Source organism: Miniopterus natalensis, chromosome 1 (assembly GCF_054644295.1).
Source record: "Miniopterus natalensis isolate mMinNat1 chromosome 1, mMinNat1.hap1, whole genome shotgun sequence".
Lineage (NCBI taxonomy): Eukaryota > Metazoa > Chordata > Mammalia > Chiroptera > Miniopteridae > Miniopterus > Miniopterus natalensis.
In genome coordinates, this window is record NC_142081.1 from 52,549,397 (window position 1) to 52,572,465 (window position 23,069).

Below are 23,069 nucleotides of genomic sequence, written 5' to 3' on the forward strand. Positions count from 1 at the left end.
GCTGTCTGGAGCCATGAAGGCTAGTGTGAGAAAGTCTAAGATATATCTAGTCATAAACCCACAAGGAGAGAGGGAATAGGGATGAAATAATTTTGAGACATGATAACAGATTTTTGCAGGGCTGATGAAAGATGGCAGCTCATAGATTAAAGTGGCCCATCAAATCTTCAGCAGGATCGATAAAAAAAATCCATATCTAGACATCATAGTGATACCATAGTACATCAAGACAAAAGGGTCTTAAGAAGGATTAGTATCCATAATACAGAAGGAATTCCCGTGGCAGTAATAAAAGATAAGACAAAGAAGACTGGGCAAATTATTTGATATGCTACTTTACCAAAGAAAAAGTTCAAATGACCAAAAAACATGAAGAGATGCTCAGCTACATTAGTAATTGGGTAAATGCAAAGTAAAATCATGAAATATCATTGTATATCATCCACCAGATTAGCTAGAAAAAAAGTCTAGCAGTACCAAGCAGTGGTGAAGAGATGTGTGAATTGGTATAAACATTTTGGAGGACAGTTTGGCAGTATCTAGTAAATTCAAACCTTGTGCATACTTGTGATGTTGAACTTCTGAAAACATTCAAGTACATTCTTGTTCATGTACTTGAGAGCCATTTACAAGACTGATTTTAGCAGCAGCATCATTCATAGTAACAAAAAACTGGAAACCCAAATGTTCATCAGTAGATTAGTTAAATTAATTGTGGCTTATTCATTCACTACACTATTACAGAGCAAAGAAAATTACTGAACTACACTAAAATCACCAACATGGGTGAATCTTATGAACATACTCTTAAGCAAAAAAAGGTAAGTCAAAGAGAAATACATGCAGGATGACTAAACAATGTTCAAAATAGGCAAAAACAAAGTATATTATTTAGGGATGTATAAGTGATTTAAAAACAAACAAAATAAAGCAATGCTTATTACAAAATTCAGGATAGTAATTACCTCTGGGGCTGAGGAAGGGGAGTGGCACATGGGAAGTTTTGAATTGCTGGCAGTGTTTTATTTCTGGACTATGATGGTTGTTTCACGAGTGTTTACCTTAATTTTTTTCTTTAAACTACATATAGTATGTATATATATATTTTGTATTATCAACCAAAAAGGTATGGTCTCAAGAAGAAAAAAGTTCAAAGTAAGCCCTATTATTACACTGAGCAGAATCCATGGTTGCTAAAATGGGCCATTTAGATACTTCATTAAAGATTAGAATTTATGCCCGATCAGCGTGGCTCAGTTGTTGGGCATAGACCTATGATCCAGGATATCCCAGTTCGATTCTCGGTCAGGGCACATGCTCTGGTTTCGGGCTCCATCCGCTCCCTTTAGGGGGCGTGCAGGAGACAGCCAATCAGTGACTCTCATCATTGATGTTTCTCCCTCTCCCTTCCTCTTTCTGAAATCAGTAAAGAACATATTTAAAAAAAAAGAGAGAGAATTCTAAAAAATTAGAATTTATGAGTATAGAAAGTGTCAGTTACAGAAAAATATAGAAAGAATCTTTCTGATCTGTTAGAAAGACCTTCCCTAAAAATACACAAGGCTTTTATTAGTAATAAAATAATCAACCCCAGATTAAATGATTTCTATTTTTACCGTATACTGAGAGCACATGCCTAACTTTGTATTATGACTCTCACTTGTGTGACTTCAGGCAAATTGGTAACCTCTTTGTGCCTTAAGTTCTTTTACTGCCAAATGAGGATAGTAATAGTACCTATGTTATGAGGAGGTTAAATGATAACATGTATAAAGGTCTTAGAATAGCGCTTGCCATGGAAGGTGCTTAAACAAAAGCCTTAGATGCTATTATTACAGTAGTGGTCTTAGCAAATTTCATGTTCTAGTGAACTATCTTGGTTCTCTGAAACATCAGTGCCTTGGTAATTAGAGAGTTATAGGGACTTTCTGTGTCTCTAAATGCATGTGATAGAACAATTCTAATTTTTATATATTAACGGTGATGCCTCTGATAAGGTTCTTCTTCACTAACATTTTAGTACTTCCCTTGTATATTGTGAATATAGTGTTAATGTAGTGGCTCAAACACATGGACTTAGTTTTAGGAGAACTGGGCTCTGTTTTGGTTCTGTCCTGACTGACCTTTGGCAGGCACACCTCAGATCAGACTTTTCCCCTGAAATATGACTATGCGAACTAGAAATATCACTGAGGTGCTTTAATTAATTAATTTTTTTAAGTCCTACCAAACAGTTTAATATAAAAATGTGCACTAGTACATTTATTTGATATGAATTTCATAGATGAAAAGAAGTTTTGTGTGTGTGGTTGATAGGAGGAAAAGATTCCAATACTCCAAAAAATTTCTCAAACCCTAATTATCTCTAATTCCTGATGAAATGAATTTTGTTTAGGCTATTTTTATCTGAAATATTGACTTTTCCTCTTCACTGAAGAAATCCTGGAAGGCCTCTGTGAAGAAAATGTCATAAGTATAAATTATTTCTTTTGAGTTTTGAGTTACTTTGTAAACAGATAATGTAATTTTCCTATGTAAACAGAAAATATAAAATAGAAGGCAGTAATAGAAGTGTTGCAAATGACTATAAATGTGGATTTTTTTTCTTGTGGTATAGCTGGGAACTTCTCCACTTCACCTGGCAGCACAGTACGGGCATTATTCCACCACAGAAGTACTGCTTCGAGCTGGTGTAAGTAGGGATGCCAGAACCAAAGTGGACCGGACGCCACTGCACATGGCAGCTTCTGAGGGCCATGCCAGCATAGTAGAGGTTTTGCTTCAGGTATGTGCTCTCTTCTTGTACTTTGCTTTTGAAAGCAAACTTCTAAAGGCTTGATGGTTTTATAAGAGGGAGAAGGAAACTAGTTTTATTGAATGTCCACTTTCCCCGCTGTTACCTCACTTTGTGTGTGGAAGCATATCAGGTGAAGTTTTCCTTTGTGAGGATAAAACACTGTTCCCGGTGTGTTCTTCGCCAGGTCGAACGATTGAGTTCTTAGGTCTCTAGCTCTGCCATGGTGAGGGACTACGGTTCTGTATTAGCACAGTTAAAATGCTCATGGAAAAGGAACATTAGGCTTGGATAATAAACAAACAAACAAACAATACAAATGGGGATTTTTTTTTTAACCATTTAAATGCCAAAAAGAAAATTCTGAAACTGAGAATGATAGATTTAGATATTCTTAATCCTTTTTACTCTTGCCTCCAGATCAGTGATTGTCAACCAATGTGCTGCAAGAAGTTTTAAAACATGCAATACCTGACTATTTAGTCAGGGGCACTGACTTCTTTTCACTTAGATTGTCAAATAAAAAAATGACAACGGCCAACACAATGATAGCTGTCCAGTGTGAATATCCTGTCTTGAACTATAAATATATAAGTCATATAATAGTGCTGCATCTTACTGGTCACGTCTCATAATATAGTTGTTCCTGATTGGTTAATTCTTGGTACCAGAAATCCTTATATAGGTATAGGCACCTGATTTTTTTTTAAAAAAGTCACTTGGGAGCAAAAAGGGTAGGTAATTACTATTATTATTTTTTTTTTTGTAAATCAGTAAAAATACCTATTTTTTTGTCAGATCACCAAAAAATATATTTTTTGGTGTGTTGCAGAATTTTAGTAGTTTATGTGTGCCATTAGATGAAAAAGGTAGAAAATCTCTGCTCTAGATTAACCTGTACAAAAGAAGCCTAATAATGTAAGCTGCAAATGCAAATCATATGTACCTCTAGATTTTCTATTTGCTATCTTAGAAGAAGTAAAAAGTAATTTTAATATTATATTTTATTTAACTCAGTATATACAAAATATTATCATTTCTACATGAAATCAATATAAAAATTATTAATGAGATATTTTACATCCTTATTTTGGTGTTAAATCTTTGAACTCCAGTTTGTATTTATACATACAGAACATCTCTATTCGGAAGGCTGTATTTCAAGTGCTTAGCCACATGTGTCTGTTGGCTACCTTGTTGGACAGTGTACTTTTACATGGTTCCCTTTAAATTCTTTATATTGCACTGGTTGTTGGTTTGTTTTTTTGTGGGGGGCTTTAAAAAATGTTTATTTTATTTTTAATTTATCTTTATTGTTGAAAGTATTACACTGGTTTTGAAAGCAAAGGATATTTTTGTGTAAATAAGGAACTAGAATGAAAAATAGGATTTGGGAGGAATGCTCATAGTTTTCCTTCACTTCTTATTCTGTTCTAGACCTTCATGCTCATAGCTGGGTGACTGAAAAAAATAAGTGCTGCACTCCTAAGAAATTAGAAGGAAAACAATTAGGAAAGTCATCCTGATAGAAAATCGATTAAGTGACAGATGTGTGGTGATCCTGGAGCATATAGATTATTCAACACAAAAAAATGGTTGATCATGTTAGTAGCAACTTCTTTAAAGTGTAATGTCTAGTATTTTCATTTCAGCAATTTTTAATATTTCATATTTTAGAAATCTCTTATTTTGAAATATTTTTGTAGCATGGTGCTGATGTCAATGCAAAGGACATGTTAAAGATGACAGCTCTACATTGGGCCACAGAACACAATCATCAAGATGTGGTGGAGCTTTTAATCAAATACGGTGCTGATGTACACACGCAAAGTAAATTTTGTAAAACTGCATTTGATATTTCCATAGACAACGGGAATGAAGATTTAGCGGAGATATTACAGGTAATTTTTGGCTTTTAACTTAAGAAAATAAAAGGACCTCTGTCTTGTGGATGATTTGAATTACTCAGTTTGTAGCTTTCCATTTTGGACTTGGTTATTTTGGACTGACCTAAGCCCCTTTTACTTTCTCCATGTCCATTACTCTTCATTTTCCTGATTGTAAGCCTCTAGTCTTTGCATGTGACGTTAGAAGATTAGGTAAGGTGATTACTTTCTGTGTTAAGTTCCTGAATTCTCCTTTAAGACATTTTATTCTGTTAATTACTTTTGTTGCATACCATATGGTTTTGGATACCATATGGTGTTTCAAAGTTTATTATACTTTCACTCAAAAGTTTTTTTTGCAACCATAATAATGTCCCCTGAGTGAGTGATACAGTCTTTATCATTCTCAATGGTTTCTTTTATTTCTCGCCATCCTCAGAAAAATCTCTTAATGAGCATGGTTATTTATGGCTTTGGGCAAGTTATTCTAATAAGCAACATTACTTCTCTTTTCATTGGCTGGACAGCATTGATGTAAATTATCTTCTTTACTTCCTGCCTCCTCTTTCATATCTTCTGTTATCCTTCCCAATAAAGCTCTCCTCTAAGACCATCTGACTCTATTGAACTTCTGCTAGTTACTTAAAAGATATGTTCAGTAAAATGAATTTGCCAGCCTCTTCCAACTCTTTTGCTCCTAGGAGTGCAGTTTTGGGGTTAGGGTTGAAGATGTAGAACAATTAATTGGAAAGGACATGCTTTATATATGTAGTGTTATAGGTGCTGAATATAGTAGAGGAAATAATTTGATTTAAGTAATTTAATTTCTATAGTCAGAGGGCAGCAGCATACCTTTCAGCTGTGTTCTATAAAAGCCTTTTAGATATCCATGTCTCTTCTCATGGGATTTTGCTGCTTTACCTAATGGGTACTTAGAATATAAATTCATATGTTAAGTTTAGTGCTATATTCTCAGAAGACCATAAAAAAAGATGTCCATTTGTATTATATGATTCTTCTTAAATTACAGAATGTTCCTTTATGTTTGTGTCTGTACTACATCGAGAGGCTGTGCTATACATTCTGGTTATAATTCTGACAATATTGTGGTGATTTGTCCCCCAGATCGCTATGCAGAACCAAATCAACACAAACCCAGAGAGTCCTGACACTGTGACGATACATGCTGCAACACCACAGTTTATCATTGGACCTGGAGGGGTGGTGAACCTAACAGGTCTGGTATCTTCAGAAAATTCATCCAAGGCAACAGGTATTGAGATGCATATAGGATAGCTATTGGGATTTTAAGCCTTAGTAGGTATCCATCCTTTTGAGAAAGGACAGTTGGAGAATAAGGGTAAGAATATTTTAGCTACCTTGGTTTTCTTTGGTATAACTAGGAAAAAGAAATCCAAATTTTTATGAGAAAATCCAAAGAAAGGTGATATTGCAAAACATACTGCAATATTATCTTTAAAAAACTATTGCTGTCCAAGCTCGTTTTTCACAGAACTAATATTATCCACGCTTCATTTAAGAGTCGAATAAAGTAAAATAATATCAGATTAAGCTTCTTAAAAATTCAAATCTATTTTCTCTTTTCTCATAGATGAAACGGGTGTGTCTGCTGTTCAGTTTGGAAACTCCTCTACATCAGTATTAGCTACATTAGCTGCCTTAGCTGAAGCATCTGCTCCCTTGTCAAATTCTTCGGAAACTCCAGGTTAGAAAAACAGATCACATGTATACATTAAAAGCTGGAGATTCAAATATTCACAGAGGCCAGGATGGTATTATAAAAGGCTGAAGTGGGCAGGGTTGAGATGATGGCCTTCTAAAGAGAGGGGCAGGGCAGGGAGGCGGCAGCTACTCAGCTGCAGCTGATGATAGTCATATACTCAGTGTTGCCAAATCCTGCTTTTTCAGGGGGAGCTGAAAATCTGAATTTTAAAGGAATATTAAATATTCCCAATTAATTAAAATTTAATTGAAATTTAAAAACTTGTGTGGTTCACAGAAAACATGCCTGTGTACCCAATTTGGCCTTTGTTTTGCTAGTTCGTGACTTTTTGTATAAATAAAGTATGTAGATAAATATATATGAATTTGTTGTCCTTCATAACTTTTTATCTTTGTCATTTCCACTAGAATGACATAAAATCTTAACAACTGACAGAACTAGGAAATAGGATACCAGCACCACTATTAAGGGATGACAAACAGTATTAATAACTGGTTTAGGTAAAGTTTACCTTTATACTTAACCAAAATAGTTCTTGCTATAATTATGTAAGCAAAATATTTTTTTAATTAGGGAATAAAAAAAAACTCCACAAAACTATTATTCTTACTGTAGTTTAAACCATTATATTTGGACTAATGCTTATAAAATTAAAATGAATTTAATGTCATTTATTATTTAAATTACTGTTGTTTCAAAGTGTGATCAATAATAATAACAGCAGCAGCAACAACGATTCATTGAATACTTTCTGTGTGTGCTATACACTGTGGTAAATTTTTTACTTATGATCTCATTTAATCCTCACCAAAAAGCTTGAAGGTAGGTATTACTGGATTTGATTCTTCAAGGTGCTATTGACTGAAAGATGTATTTTTTCCGGGGGGAAGAAAACCTACCCCCGCCCCCTCTTTCTTTCTCTCTCTCTTCTTTGTCTTTCTCTTGCTCTCTCTCTTTTTCTACATACTAGTGATAATAAACATCCATTCTACAGCTTCTTTAGCATCATAATCAATGCTTCAATCTAGGTCTTTTATATTTGACAGTCTTCAGATTTTTCTGAATCACATTTGGCTGTTAGCAGTTATGTGCATCATCATATTGACATGCTGCTTTTAAAACCTATGCCCAGATCTCTTTAGCACCTTTGTAATTACATAAGCATATCAAATAAAATTAATTTCATTGGTGGTTTCTATTTGGTTAAATTTGCATATTTTTTCTTTATTTAAAGTATATATCTGAAAATTAAATAATTTTTCTTGAACGTTAGCTGGAAGTTTTGACATTTAGATTTTTTGGCTCCATGAATTAATTGGTCATACCAACTTCCCTAACTTTTACTTTTAATGTTATGTGTGGTCTAGTCTGAGAGAATTAGTAATTTCACTAGACTTATTACGTGTGACTTACAAAGTTTTGTGAGCACAATAAATTTTCATTTCAATGCTATATTATAGCAGAATCTTTTTGAAGATATTTTAAGTACTTGAGTTAAAGTTCAGTTGAGTACATTGCCACCAGTATAAATACACTACTCAGCCGAGGTGCATAATTAAATAAATTTGCATGTGCTCAGGCAAATGATTGCTTTGCCTCTTGCCTCTCCGGTTTCTTTTAACATCAATTGTCAGATTCATCCTCATCTTAGAAATGTTTATATATATTTTTCCAAGGACACCTTAAGATCTGGGAAATAAATTAATACTTCCATTTTACATATGATGAAATTGAGGTTTGTGAAGGTGAAGTAATTTTGCCCAAAGCATCATGGCTATAAAGTCGTGAAAGGAGGTTTGTGCTCAAGGCCTGATTCCCAAGTTGTGTGTCTGTGACCACTGTAATATACTGTCTCCTCTATGCGGTTTATTCCAGTGATCAGTGGGCTGGTCTCTTCTAGAGTGTTTATAGGTTGGTTTATGATATAGATATTTGTGTAATTATCATTTTGTCTCATATCTAACAAAAGTATCACTGTTTCTACTTTTACCTCTGAGGTGTGTTTGTTGAAACAGTCTGTTGAAATAAATGTTCTGCTCCTCTTTGGTCCTTTTTAAATGATTGAAGACCAAAATATAAGAACCATCAGTACACTAATTGGTACTGCTCATGCTCTTTTCTTTTACCAGCTAAGTAGTATAATAGACACATCTTTTGGATACCAAATAGCCAGAATATAGCAGCAAATCGACTGCATTTGAAATGGAGGCTGGCTGGCTGACATGGTCCTAAATATAAAGGGAAGGCACTTGTAACAGTCTAGGATACCACCCACTTCATCTGGGAACTATGATTTTAAATAGCACCTTCATGGTTCATTAGGGCCATCTTTCACATACAAGACAAATCTTTTATTTTTTAAACATGTTTTTTTGATTTTTAGAGAGAGAGAGGGAGAAGGGAGAGGTAGAAACATTGATTGGCTGCCTTCTGCACATTCCCCACTGGAGATTGAGCCTGCAACGCGGGCATGTGCCCTGACCGGAAATTGAACTAGTGACCTCTTGGTGCATGGGTTGACGCCCAACCACTGAGCCACACCACCTGGGTTGAGGCAAATCTTAATGTTAGTCCAATGGGAACCTTATAAAGAACATCAGTCTTTTATAATGCTTTCATTGTGAAACCAAATGATATCACTGTTTTTTTTTGATGTTATAAGCAAATATAACGGCAGATTGTTAATGCTTGTCTATTAAAATATCTCACCGAGTTGTGTCCTTGCTAGTGTTTTTTTATGTAAATATTTTCAGTTTTATTCTTTCCTTATAAGCCTTTATTTTTCCAAGTATTTAACTTATTTGATTAAAATCTCCATGCATAATTTTCATGATTCTTTATTTAAGAGAAGTATAGGGAAATGATTTGATAAGTCTCAATATACTCTGAATTTGTTACTAATGTTTATGCCTATGCTAATGTGCATAGTTGTACTAAATAATCATTAGCTTGCCCGGCCGGGCGTGGCTCAGTGGTTGAGCATCGACCTAGGATCCAGGCAATCGGGGTTCGATTCCCAGTCAGGGCACATGCCCGGGTTGCGGGCTCGATCCCCAGTCGGGGGCGTGCAGGGGGCAGCCGATCAATGACTCTCTCATCATTGATGTTTCTATCTCTCTCTCTCCCTCTCCTTTCCTCTCTCTGAAATCAATAAAGATATATTTAAAAAAAAAAAAAATCATTAGCTTTATCAGGCTCCAGTCCAAGCCAAAAAACGGTGATGAAACAATTTGTATTCGCTATAAATTCAATTTGGCATAGTGAGTTATAGAAAAATAATGATTAATATTTATTGGGTTCTTGCTGTATGCTTGTTGCTGTGCCAAGTGCTTTACATGCATTATCTCTTTTTGTTCTCACAGTAGTCATCTGAATTAAGATACTATCATTGAATTTTGACCAAGATTTAATTTTCAGCTTTGAGGTTTCAGAAATGTTTTATTAGTATATCCTGAGTTGCTATAAGGGACTGACACATGCAGCAAACTCATACGAAGGTGATACATAAATCAGAATGCTGTTATTTATTTTTAAGGGAGGATACAGCTGTCTTTGGACACATGAAATGAACTTATTTTGGAAATCAGTGAAAAAATGTATAGCATTTAAAAGTATACACACAATTTTTTAAAACCTTGTTTAAACCATTCTTCAGAATTTGGGAATGGAGTAGTTAAGGAGAAATATCAGGCAGCTCAACATTAATATAATAATTGTCATTTTCTTTTACATTATTAAACTAATAGAACTTCTGCTTGAAAATAGTTGGGAATTAGCTTGTTAATATATGCACCCAATGATCAGAAGGCTGTAGTCCTTTAATTATTCTCTAATTCAAGTTTTCTACTAATTTGAATTCTTTTCAGTTAACTTGAATTAACATGATAATGGGCAACAAGAGCAGAGGTAAATTTTGTGTGAATAAGAATCATCTTAATACATTTGCCCCAGTTCTATCTCAATAGATTCTGATTGAGTAGGTTTGGGGTGGGATCCCGACGTCTGTATTTTTAACATGCTCCCAAAGGTGATTACGAAGGCACACCAAAGTTTAAGAATTTTGCCCAGATTTTTTCATTTTTATATGTAATTTAATATTTATTTAATTATTTATTAGTTGCTTAGGCGAATCTCTAACAAGGAAAATATATGGGAGAGAGGAATGGCTTTCTTAATAGCTTGAATAGTTAAATATATCTAGATGCTTGCTAGTTAATGTTTTCAGGGGTTGAATAATTCAGGAGCAGGCTTCAGGTAATTAGGATATAATTAAAACAAAAATGTGACACTGATGATCAAGACCAGATTTGTCATATTGAGATGAGAAGAATGTTATGTTGAGCACTTTAAAACAAGGTGGAATAATTTTTCACTGTCAGGAATCTACAGACCCACTAGGCTTTACTTATCTTAAGTTTTCCCTTACTTACATATACTATTACCTAACACATTGATTTCTGTTCACAAAGGTTAGAAAAATTTTTTAGATTATGGGAATTCTTGTGAAATTGTATATCTGAGCATTAATAAAATTGTGGTTTAAAGAAGATATTACTTCCCTCTGTTCATAAAAAAAAAAAAAGAAGAATTGTTTCAGGGTGCTAAGTATAGTTACCTACTTAAACTAAGGGAATGCTTGTCTTTTAGTTACCTGTAAGTTAAGTAGTTGTCTACTATATTTGCTGGAAGCTTCCATTGTTAAGCTTGATAATTTTAGGGATTATACTTTTTTTGACTAATATTTCATCTTCTAATACCGTATTAGTAGTCTTATTTGCAGTCTAGTTTTGGTTCCTTTTTACTCTTTAGTATTTTGACTCTTTTGCTTTATTTGATCTGTTGCGGTGGGTGCCTAGCCCGCTAAGAGACTTAGCATCTGAAGATAATGTGTGAGTCCTGTGTGGTGTCGACCTAAGAAACATTCAAACCTGTGAAGAATTTTTGTGAGTTTATTTGAACCAAACTGTCAGTTGCCGGGAAGCAAAATCTCAACAGATGGAGATAATGCTCCAGAGAATGGCAGCTGTGCACCTTATTTTATACATTATAATCAAAAGAGGAGACTTGTGTGGGCTACAGGAGATCCCCTGGTGATGGATTAGGAGGTGGGAGAGGGCCCAGTGGGGAAACCTCTGGGACTGGATGAAAGGCTGAAGAGCAGAACGACAGACACACCTGTACCTGGGAGGATGCAGAATGGCGAAGAGCCAACGATTGACTCGTCACCGTGAGGGGATTTCTGGTCTCCGCAGAGTGGAGTGCTTTGAGGGGCCTGGAGAAAGGAAAATTACTTTGGCATTCCAAAGATATGTTATTGTAGATGCAAAAAGACAATAGACTCAGGGTAAAGATTGACCTTTGTCAGGAAAAATACCGGCCTAGAACATGACTGCTTACCATAAACTGCTTTCAGTTAAAAAGTTTTAATTTCCGACCATCCTATGTGGTTACGTTAGGTCTCTGAGTTTGCAAGGCCGCCACACAGGCCTGCCCTGGGCTTGTCAGGTTAGCATGTGGCCCCTTTTCGTCCAGTGTTTAGGCACAATTGAACATTTCTTTTGACCAGCAAGATTTGCAGAGGTTCTGTTAAAGTATACTTTTCCCCCCCTTATGCTCTCATTTTTGCTAATTTTGGGAAAAGCAAGTATATTCCTGAAACATACATATTTGAAGTGTTCTCATAGTGTATTTTCCTGTGCATAAAACTAAAGGAATTGACTTGGGACTGCTGATTTCTTTATTTTTGGCCAGCCCATTTTTTAAGGTACCTGAGCATGTATTCTATGCTAATAAGTTTTTAGGGTTTCTTGGGAGCACTTAGTCTTCTTATGTAATTGGTTTCCTCATTTTTTTCTTAAGTTCCTTACCATAGCGCATCTTAAAAAGAAAGCTTTTTAGATGAAAGGCAAAACCTCTTTTATTTTAATGACAGTCATTGCAAATAGTGCAAAGATGAAAGTTCTTGAGTTGTGCCTTGATTATGTGTGATCTCAGAAATTTCTTACAAACGTGATACTTCAAAATAGTCACTACTTGTAGTTAGCATTCAACAAGAGTGAACATTTCTTTTTCATATGGATATTTTCTTACAAAATCAAAGCAATAGTTAATGTGTTTGAAAACCTTAGTAGTAGTTCTATTGAATATATTACTATTTTATGTTCTATATCTCATATTATAATTATCTTCCTGAAATTTTCTTCAGTGCTTGGATATAAAGCCCAATTATAGTTTAAGACAAACAAAAATGAGAGAACTCAAAATATAAAGGTGGTTTGCATTTTGAGTATTATTTTCTGCAGTTTGTATTGTAACCCTTTAGTAGTTCATGTGTGTAGGGCCTCTCTGTCTTCAGTTGATCCCATGGTCATTGATATCCATGACATTCTGCTGGGAGTTGGTAGCAACTTCGCATGTTTCAGAGCAACTGTATCTGAATGGTAGCACTCGAGGAGAGCTTTTAAATTAAACTTTTGTAAAGAGTTGCCTCAGGTAACACATTTGAAAAAGCCCGTATCATTTAGAAATAGAAATGATTTTTCCCATATTAAAACTGGAGGATGAACTTCACACCTTTCACCTGTCTTCACCACCTGTTAACATCTTGCCGCACCTGCCTGTTCACCCCCACAGTCTTATTTTGCCAAATTATCTGAAAGGCTGCAGACTTCATGACACTTCATCCTTTAATACTTCAGCATGTGTCTCAAGAATAATGACAGCCCTTTACATATTCACATCTCCATTACATTTCCTAAAAGCATCAACATTACTTGGGTAACGATATTGACATACGGCCCATAATTCAAGTTTCCCCAGTTATCCCCAAGATGTCCTTTGAGCTCTGTTTTTCACCCAGGATCCAATCAAGTTCACACATGGTATTTGGTTATTGTGTCTCTTTAGTCTTCCCCAGTCTAGGACAGTCCCATGCCTCCATTGTTCTTTATGACATTGAAATCTTTGTAGAGTCTAAGCCAGTCATCTGCAGGATCACCCACATTCTAGATTCATTTGTTTCTTAATAATGAGATCCAAACCAAACATTTCCAGGAAGAACACAGTAGCATGTTGTAATCTCACATTGCATCACATTAGGAGGCACATGATGTCAGGCTGCCCTGATAATGACCGCCTGGTGACTGCCAGGTCTTTATAGGCACGCTTCCCCCTTTCTAACAAATGCTTATCTTCTGTGTCATACCTTGAGAACATTTAAATATCTTGTTTCCTCAGAACATTTCACCAGTGGTTTTAACATCTGTTAGGATGTGAAATGATAATTTTTGGGTTACAATGATAATTTTTCTTAGGTTAATTAGATATGATTCTTCTATCAAGAAGATCTTTCCCCCTTTCCTTTTTCATTAGGTATTATAGATAAATGGATTTTAAAAAATTCAGTGTGTTACAATTCCTTATTGTCATTCCTTTTGATGCTGCTTTATTGAATTATAACCTATATACAGAAAAGTGCATAGATCATAAGCATACAGTATAAAGAATTATCAGTGATCAATCCTAAATGGGTAATCATTGTTCAATTCATAAAGGGAAGTATGCAATATGTGTTTTGTGTCTGATTTACATCACTCAGCATGGTTTTTTTGTCAGATTTATCCATGTTTTACATTTAGTCACATAAATTCTGTATAGTATTCCAGTGTGTGATCTACCGCAGTTTGTTTATTCATTCTACTTTTGATGGCTATCTGGTTTGTTTCAAGTTTTTGACTATTTTAAGTAAAACTACAAGGACTGCTCCTGTGTTTGTCTTTTGGAATCCGTAGTTGGTCATAGGATTGCCTGTAGGAAAAGATTTTGGCAGTATTAACTTGTAATTTCTTTACCCACACAAATCCAGGGGTACTGTTTTCAGATGCTAGAATACTCTCTGAGCCTCTCATAAAATATTAAGAGCAACATTTTGGATTTTACTGATATAAATGTTAATATGTTATATTATGTACTAATATGTTATAGTATATCATATTACTATAACATTATAATATATTATACTTAATATATATTATCAAATATTGCATATTATATTATTCATACGATACCAGATCTGCATACCACTTGTTATCAAGGCAACCCCTGTTCACATAATCCAAAAAGGGAATATTGTTTATTCTGGCTACTTGAAAAATACAGATTTTCATGTTTCATTGGATATGGAAATGATTATCAACTCATATTGATATGTAAATGGAGTGTAACCACATGTAAAATTATCTTTTGGGCTGTGAATTTTATTAAGCAAGTATAACCTTTGTCATATTTGTGACCTTAGGAAACCTTATAAATTTTGTATCTCATATAACTAAATGAAGAGGAGTCATTTTCCTAAATACACAACATGCATAGATAGTTGAAATTCACTGTAAACTGTGGGATTTGTAGTCATAATATTTACATAGATATGTACAGCACCGCTGGAGACTAAAGTTTAAAACAATGTAAAAGCTTTTCTGTGTAAGAAAGAAGCAGAGAAAGCAAAGGTGCCAACACAGAAAGTCCTGTTTATATTTTTATATGTGTTCACTGATTTTCACTTTTTTTTTCCAGTAGTTGCTACGGAGGAAGTAGTTACTGCAGAATCGGTGGATGGTGCAATTCAGCAAGTAGTTAGTTCAGGGGGTCAGCAAGTCATCACAATAGTTACCGATGGAATCCAGCTTGGAAATTTGCACTCTATTCCAACCAGTGGAATAGGTCAGCCCATCATTGTGACCATGCCGGATGGACAGCAAGGTTGGTAGTAGGCATTTCCGTAAAGTTTGTGTTTAATCTCAATTTGCAGGAAGTCATGATATATTTTTCAGAGCATTGAGTTTTGCCTTAAATTATACTTTTGTAACCCTTTGCAACAGACTTAATTTTATTTCCCTAGGCTAGTATTAAAATTAGCTTGCTTTCTCTTGAGTATATACCAGGTGGAAAGAAGAATTGGCCCCAAGGCATTCTGGTTGGAAAATGAACTTAGATAAATAATTCAAAATAAGCATTGGATGATAATTTCTTAGGCCATTTTATGCACTTCAGATATCATGTGAGCTTTTAAAAATACCATGTGAGAAAAGGCTACTTTAAAAAAAAGTTGGATTTAAGACTTGTAGTAGGTATGTGGTGGTAACTTTTAGCAGCTTTGTTGAGAATTTTCCCATTTTTTCCCCTCTTGGAAACTGCAGAGAGCAATAAGATGGATGAAGCAGAAGCCCCAGCTACGTTTTCAGTGAGTCTAAAAGGCTGAGAAAACCATGAAATTCCATATTTTAAGTGCTTCCAAAAACATCTTAAGACTATTACAGCCAGGGCAAGAGAACTCTCATGAAAACCCACAACTGTGCATGAAGAAAAGGGTTGAGCTCAGAAATGAGCAATAAATAAACACTTCCAGCAAGATAGGGCTCAGACTGAATAGGAGGTATGGCAAGCAGGGCTAAGATAGAATAGGGCATGAATAGTGGAGGAAGCAGGAAGAGAAGGTGCAGAAAGCTCCCAGCCGAGAAAGCATCACTCTGCTCCCAGGCCCCGGAAAAAAACTGTGCACAGACATAACCTTTTAGAAAATGACGAGGATTGCAGAGACCATGCTTCTTCATGGCCCGTGGAGGAATTATGGAAGGGAAGGGCTGGAGGTAGAAGTTCTCCTAAACTGTTTGGTTTAGTGATAGAGGAGGTGTGACACTGTAGGAAAGAATTTGTCACTGTAGCGGGACAAGAGGAGACCTGGGAAGTCTGAGAGGCCTTTCTCCTGTTCTGCAGAAATCATCTGCTGGTAGCTGGTCTAAGATTTCGATCAGGCCTAGGTGCTTTCACAAAGCTTAGAAGAACTAATCCAATTATACAGAAAAGAAAACTTTCAAAGTATTTGTATCAAGCAGATACAACATTTTTTCCAAAACCTGACATTTATACAGCCAAATCTCATTGATGAACAAATGGAAAGAAACTCATAGTTTTGGATGGCAAGACTCACTATCACAAAGCTCTCAGTTCTTCCTGACTTAATTTATAAATGTAGTATGATATTAAAAAACCCCCACTATTTGCTAGGGCTATCAAAACAAAATACTATAGACTGGGTGACTTGAACAACAAAAATATATCTTCTCATAGTGCTGGGAGTTTGAAATCCAAGATAAAGGTGTTGGCAGTTTTGGTTTCTTCTGAGACCTCACTCTGTGGCTGGCAGATGGCTGCCTTCTTGCTGTGTCTCCACATGGTTGTTCCTCATCTGTGTGTATTGTCTGTGTCCTGGTCCTGTCTTAAGGATACCGGTCATATTGGATTATCGCCCACCCAAATGACCCCATTCTGCCTTATTCACCTCTTTAAAGTCCCTGTCTCCAAATGCGGTCACATTCTGAAGCACTGAGGGTACTTTGCGGGGGACACAATTCAGCCCATAACAAAGACCAATAGGTCTCTTTCTGGAAGTAGCCAATCAGAGGCTAAGTTTCTGTTGATAGGGGAGGAGGAAAGAAGAAAAAGAAAATAACTCTGGAAAAGAAGAATAAGAGGAACCTACTGAATATTAAAATAAACTTGTAAAGACTCCATAATTTTAAAATGTGTAAACTGACAGACATGTGAACATATATACTATGTAGGTAGTTCAATGAAACAAATACAAGGTTCTAAAATTCTTAATTTATAGGTATAACATAATATGAGTTAAAAGAAAGGAAAGACTTTAATTCTCATTATTTCTAATGTTTTAAATTACATTTCACTAAGTAAATATTAGTTTTACTTTTTTCATTTCTGTTTACATTTATAAATGACAGTTTTTAATGTTTTGACAGAAAAACATTAAAGACTATGGAACAATTGTAATTTTCCCCATTGTTTATTGTTGTGTGGTTTTTTAAAAAAATATATCTTTATTGATTTTAGAGAGAGGAAAGGAGAGGGAGAGAGAGATAGAAACATCAATGATGAGAGAGTCATTGATCGGCTGCAGCCCGCAACCCAGGCATGTGCCCTGACTGGGAGTCGAATCCCGATCGCCTGGATCCTAGGTCGATGCTCAACCGCTGAGCCACTCCCGGCCGGGCCCCCATTGTTTACTAAGGTGGTTTGCATGGTTTCAGTATGCAGCCGTTTCTGTGGTCCCATACTACTATGTAAAGCAAGGACGGCCTCTCTCTGTATAGTTTTTTATATTAAGAGATATTAAAAATTGGGACAGAGTCCAACAACCCAGTAGAGAAACAAGCAAAGCATATAAACAGACAACATTCATAATGGCGTATCCACACATCATTATGCAGCTAAATAAAAGAAAGCTCTCTATGTACTGATGAAACACACCTTAGATTCATGGAGTGAAAAATGCAATTGCAGAATGATGTATCTATTGAATGTATGTTTGAATGTATGTTTTATGTGTACGCTACCTTTTGTGTAAGAAAAAATGAGAATGTACGTGTTTGTTTTTACATAAATTAACACAAGAATAGTACACAAAAAACCAATAAAAGTGATTATCTGTGTTAGGAGTGGAGTGAGACCTCTCAAAATATGCTTGTTAAATATTGTTTTGATTTTGAGCTATGTGAATGAATATATTATATACAAAGTTTTTAAAAAATAAGTAAGTACTTAAACAATGAGTAGTTTGCAGTAAAAAAGCAAGAAGGTGAATACAAATATGGACATCCTCAAAAAAGAAATCAGTGCTTTGAAATTACTGTTTTGGAATAGAATTTATTTTAGATGATTTGCATCAAAAATGTTAGCTAGTTTTATTTCAGCTAAACCTTTCTGAAAATGAAGTAATATATACATTTTTTCCTTTTAGTATTAACAGTACCAGCAACGGACATTGCTGAAGAAACTGTTATAAGTGAAGAACCACCAGCTAAGAGACAATGTATCGAAATAATTGAAAACCGGGTGGAATCTGCAGAAATAGAAGTAAGGAGTCTTTTGCCCGGTGTGTTTTGCTGCAGTCATCCAAAATAAATTCAATTTGCTTTTCTTTATTTTTTTGTCTTTTATATTTATTACTGACAGTGTTGTTTTGATACAGAAAATACATAGTATTATTTTGTTTAATTTTTGCTTTATACATATAGCAAGTCCTCAATAAATAAACATTGAATGAATGAATGAGTGAAGAATTTGTTTGTAACAAAGTCTGCCATCCTGGTAACATTGGAATGTCTTTGGTTCTTGGACTCCATTCTTCATTTTCCATTAAATTTACATACATCATTCTCACAAGTCACTAAAGGAAATATCACTATATATTGACTAATTTTTTTTTTTCTTTCAAAAGCGAAATGCAAATGCCTATTTGGGCTGGAGGATACTCTTAAAGAAGGTTAATATTTGTCAACTGGGTTTATTATAAAGCTATAGAAGACTGCTTATTTTACTTAATACGTCCTTTAAGGAAATTAAATTTAGACTAGCTCTTGACAGGATTTAACTTTTTTACCTTTTCCCAAACTAGATTGTGAACGTAAACCATTGTGTAAGTATAACCAAACCTTGGTTACCTCACAGGTTTTTTTTCTCACATGACTGTAAATAAAAGTATGCCCCCCCAAGTTGGATATTAGCTTATATGAAGTGAAAATAAAATTATTCAAAAAGTTATTTTGGAGTTTTTATGAAAATTGAAAAACATACTCATTATACACAAATTCATAATATCTGATATGTGTGAATAGTAAATGTTGGTCAATATTTAAGGTTCTTTGTTATAGAAAAGAGGATTTGAAGGAAAAAAAAATCACTAGAAGGCAACATAATTCTGAGTGGGGACAATTAGAAAATATCCTTGCCCAAATTCATTTAAATGTAAGACTGGTATATTGTCGGCCACAATCACAAATCATTTTTGAGTTGAAATATTATCTGATTCATCTTGTAACCAAAATATTTGGTAAAATTATCACTTTAATTATTGAGGGTGAGTTGTTTCTTCAAAATTTAAAGTGATACTCAGTACATTGAAGTGCTTATAAACTAACAATTTATTTCATTAAACAGTATCATAAGTTTACTATTTAGTCATCTTTTAAATATCTTTTTCTGATATGTCAGATGGTCTTTTTTTCTGGCATATAAGGTGAAAAATATATACAGGTGTCCCCCAAAAATGTACTTTGAATAATTATAAAGGCAGTGTTTATTAAAATGCAGTTCACTTTGAATAATTATAAAGGCAGTGTTTATTAAAATGCAGTTCATTTTCAAAATGTAATAGAAATCAGCTGTTAAAGTGTGTATACATTTTTTGGGACACACTGTGTATGTGTGTGTGTATATATATATATATATATATATTTTTTTTTTTAAGAGTGATTTTTATTTTTATTTTTATTTTAATTTAAAGAATAGTGTATTGATTTTTAGAGAGAGAGGGAGGTGAAGAGAGAGAAATATTGATGTGAGAGTGCAACATTCACTGGCTGCCTCCTGCATGCCCCCCACCAGGCCTTGGCCCTTGGCTGGGAATGGAACTGGCAACCTCCTGGCGTGGGGTGATGCCCAACCAACTGAGCCACACTGGCCAGGGCAAGGTGAAAAGTATTTTGTCATGGACTTTGCTATAACTACTTAATAAAACATTTTTAAATTTCTTGAAAAAAGAATTTTAAATCCTCACCTGAGGATATGTTTATTGATTTTAGAGAGAGGAAGGAAGAGAGAGAGAAGGGGGCGTGGGGAGGGAGGGGGGGAGGGAAAGATTGATGTGCGAGAGAAGCATTGATTGGTTGCCCCCCATACATGCCCTGACCCCGACTGGGGATTGAACCAGCAACCTAGGTATGTACTCTGACCGGAGATCAAACCCTCAGCCCTTTGGTGTACAGGACAATGCTCCAACCAGCTGAGCCACCTGGCCAAGGCATTACTTGAATTTTTATTAAACATAAACTGACCAAGTTCAGTTAGTTGTATTTTTAAATCATTGAATATGCACCCTCTAGCTTTATTTACCTAAGGTGAGAGTTGCTGTTTTCCTCAAAGTTTTACCTGACTCCTCTCTTACAGTCTGAAATTTCAGAAACCAAGAGAAAATAATTGCAAATAACAGGAAAGTATGAATTGAGGTTCATAAATTAACTAGAACCATGGAGATAGAACTTCAGGGGATAGAATTTTAACTTGGTACAAAGAGTGTTTGTTTTGTCTTTAGTAATTAGAGCTTCCTGGTGATGGAAATCTTACTCTCCATCAACAGAAGTGTTCAAGCCGAGGCTGCGATGTCTTAGAGCCATTACAGAGAGGCGTTGAAGTGAGTTTAGATGGTAGAGGTGGGCTGGGGGATAGAATGAGGAGACCACCAGTGTCTTCATCAGACCAGGTAATCATTTCCTTGTAACACATGAAGTGGTTCTTTTGAAGTTATTTTCTTAGATAACCAAGAGTTGTCTTGGGGCAGGATTTTTATAATCCTCTAAGTAACAGTTTGGCCATTCACCCAAAAAGTCTCCCTAAGGCAGTTGTTCTCAACTGGGGCAGTTTTGGCCTATGGCAGTTAGAAAATTGATGCTTACACACAAGCAAATGGACAGCTCACACACCCTGCCCAGTTTTTCTCCTTGTTAAAAAACAAAACAAAACATTTAATAGTTAAGAATATGGGTCTGGAATCAGATTTAAATTTGAATTATAGTTTATAATTTTCTGATTGTGTGATATTGGTCACAAAGTTAATTTAACCTTTCAAGGCTTGGCTTCCCCATCAGTAAAAACAGGGAAATAATAGCACCTACATTATCAGGTTGTTGTAAGGTTTAGAGCAGAATACAAAATGGGAGGCATATAGTAAATGCTCAGTAAAAGATAATTGCTACTAGCTGAAGCAGAATTCAAGAGTCTGAAAATGAAAAGGCAAACTCCAGTTTTTCCTTGCTCTATTGTCATTGCCTAATGTAATAGCGATATATTGCTTGAGTTTGGAGTTGCGTAAGACAGATACCTTCTTTTATTGCTACCAAATCTTATCAGAATTTATTTTTCTTGGAATTCTTCAATGTTAGACTGTTAAAGGAAAAATACTTTAGTATAATTAGTAGGCTAAAGTATGTTTATTTTAAAATGTCAAAATTCTTTTTTATTATGGTTTTATTATAGAAGGTGAAAGCCATCAGATTGGCATTTCTATTTAAATATAAATCTCAAATGCCAGTCTGTTGTGCTGTTTATATGCACATCAGCCAAATTATTGTTTGCATTAAGGAAGTGCCTTACATGTAACGTGCAGTAAATATTTGACAAATGAATTTGGAAACAGGAGCTTTTGAGTAAAATAAGAAGGGATATTTTCCATTTTCTAGAGATTTTTATTTGTTTTGAGAAGTGAGATGGCAAAAAGATTCTTTCCCCGAATACCTATATATCTGAAAAGTAAAAAATGAGAGCACAAACTTTAATAATGTTAACTATGCTTTCAGTTATATTAAGATATGTTCTAATTGAAATATAAATCTACAATAAGGAAAACAGGATTAAACTGTAGTCACTGTTAGACTATTTACCTTACTCAGTTTGCTTTTATCTTTTAAAATAGTTGTGACTCCCTTGCTGTTTCTAAAGGTTAATAAATAGCTAATACATAAAGATACCTTAGAGTATCTGTTACAGTATTTCCTACCAAACCAGGGCAAGTTTCTTTTATCCATATTCAAAACTTTGGCTACCAAAGGATCTTATTTCTTAACATATGTGAAATTTTAAAACATTTATGAATGGCTGTAAGTGCTCCTGCTGGTTGGTGGGGGTCGAGCTCCTGGGGGAGTAGCACCCGTCTCCCACCCTTCCCATCGGTGTGCTCGAAGTCTCCCATAGTTCACAGCCAGGGGACTGACGTTGATTGCTTACATGAGGCTCATGTTTTGGGTGTTCTTTATGAGTTGTTCCTTCTCTGTCATCTTGCCTGGAGTTAAGGGTGAGAAATGGGTATGAAAAAGGTAGCAGGGTAGGGCATGGGCATTTCTTAAATTGGAGAGGAAGGGCACACCTTTCTTCTACTTGTACATTTTGTGTAATTGGAAGATTTGAAGACTGCTTGTATAATCAACCACTCCCACATTTGATGAATCCATGGGAAAAATAAATGTTAGATGTACCTTTATTCCCAGTGTGGGGAAGGGAGTGGGATTACAGGAAAGCAGGAGTGTTAAATATGCTCCCCTTGTGGACCACATGAATAGTGAAGAAGAGGGAACCTTTTGGTGTTGACATGGACAAGAGTCAGGGAGGCAGGGGAGGACACTCGCACACTGCCCTTTCCCCAGCAAGATGCTGACCTCTTGCCTTCTGTTTCCTTTGGTCAAGGGTCTTGTCCAAATGGCCTTTCCTATGGTTACTAGTTTTACCCTCAGCCCCCACCACGCTAATAGGTCCTGGGGCTCTAATTTGTTTGAGCTTGAGCGTGTGCAGGCCGAGCTTTTGCCCGTGAGCTTCGGGGCGGTACGGGAAAAGAATCTTTGAAGAGGCAGAGGAGGACCAGATTTGTTTCAGCTCTCAATTTATTGACGACTTTAGTACATACATTTTATACCTGAGTAACTTAAGCAGTCACAATAGAGGAATTTGTATTTTGTTGGTTTGTAAAATGGTATGATTTAGGAGACACTGATTCAGACCAGCACTCCTCATTGTAGAGATGAGG

General features: G+C 35.4%; 1 protein-coding gene across 3 annotated transcripts in view; it reads left to right on the forward strand.

The window, feature by feature from the left end:
- The window catches only part of GABPB1 (GA binding protein transcription factor subunit beta 1), a 52,293-nt gene that overhangs the window by 27,125 nt on the left and 2,099 nt on the right, over window positions 1-23,069 (forward strand). For 2 of the 3 annotated variants that reach the window (XM_016210147.2, XM_087821484.1), the window contains exons 3-8: window positions 2,618-2,785; window positions 4,501-4,695; window positions 5,806-5,917; window positions 6,293-6,406; window positions 14,996-15,181; window positions 18,237-18,352. In XM_016210147.2, coding sequence (XP_016065633.1) covers window positions 2,618-2,785; window positions 4,501-4,695; window positions 5,806-5,917; window positions 6,293-6,406; window positions 14,996-15,181; window positions 18,237-18,352 — 891 coding nt within the window. The remainder of the gene's footprint in view (window positions 1-2,617; window positions 2,786-4,500; window positions 4,696-5,805; window positions 5,918-6,292; window positions 6,407-14,995; window positions 15,182-18,236; window positions 18,353-23,069) is intronic. The other variant, XM_016210148.2, reaches the window with a different exon arrangement.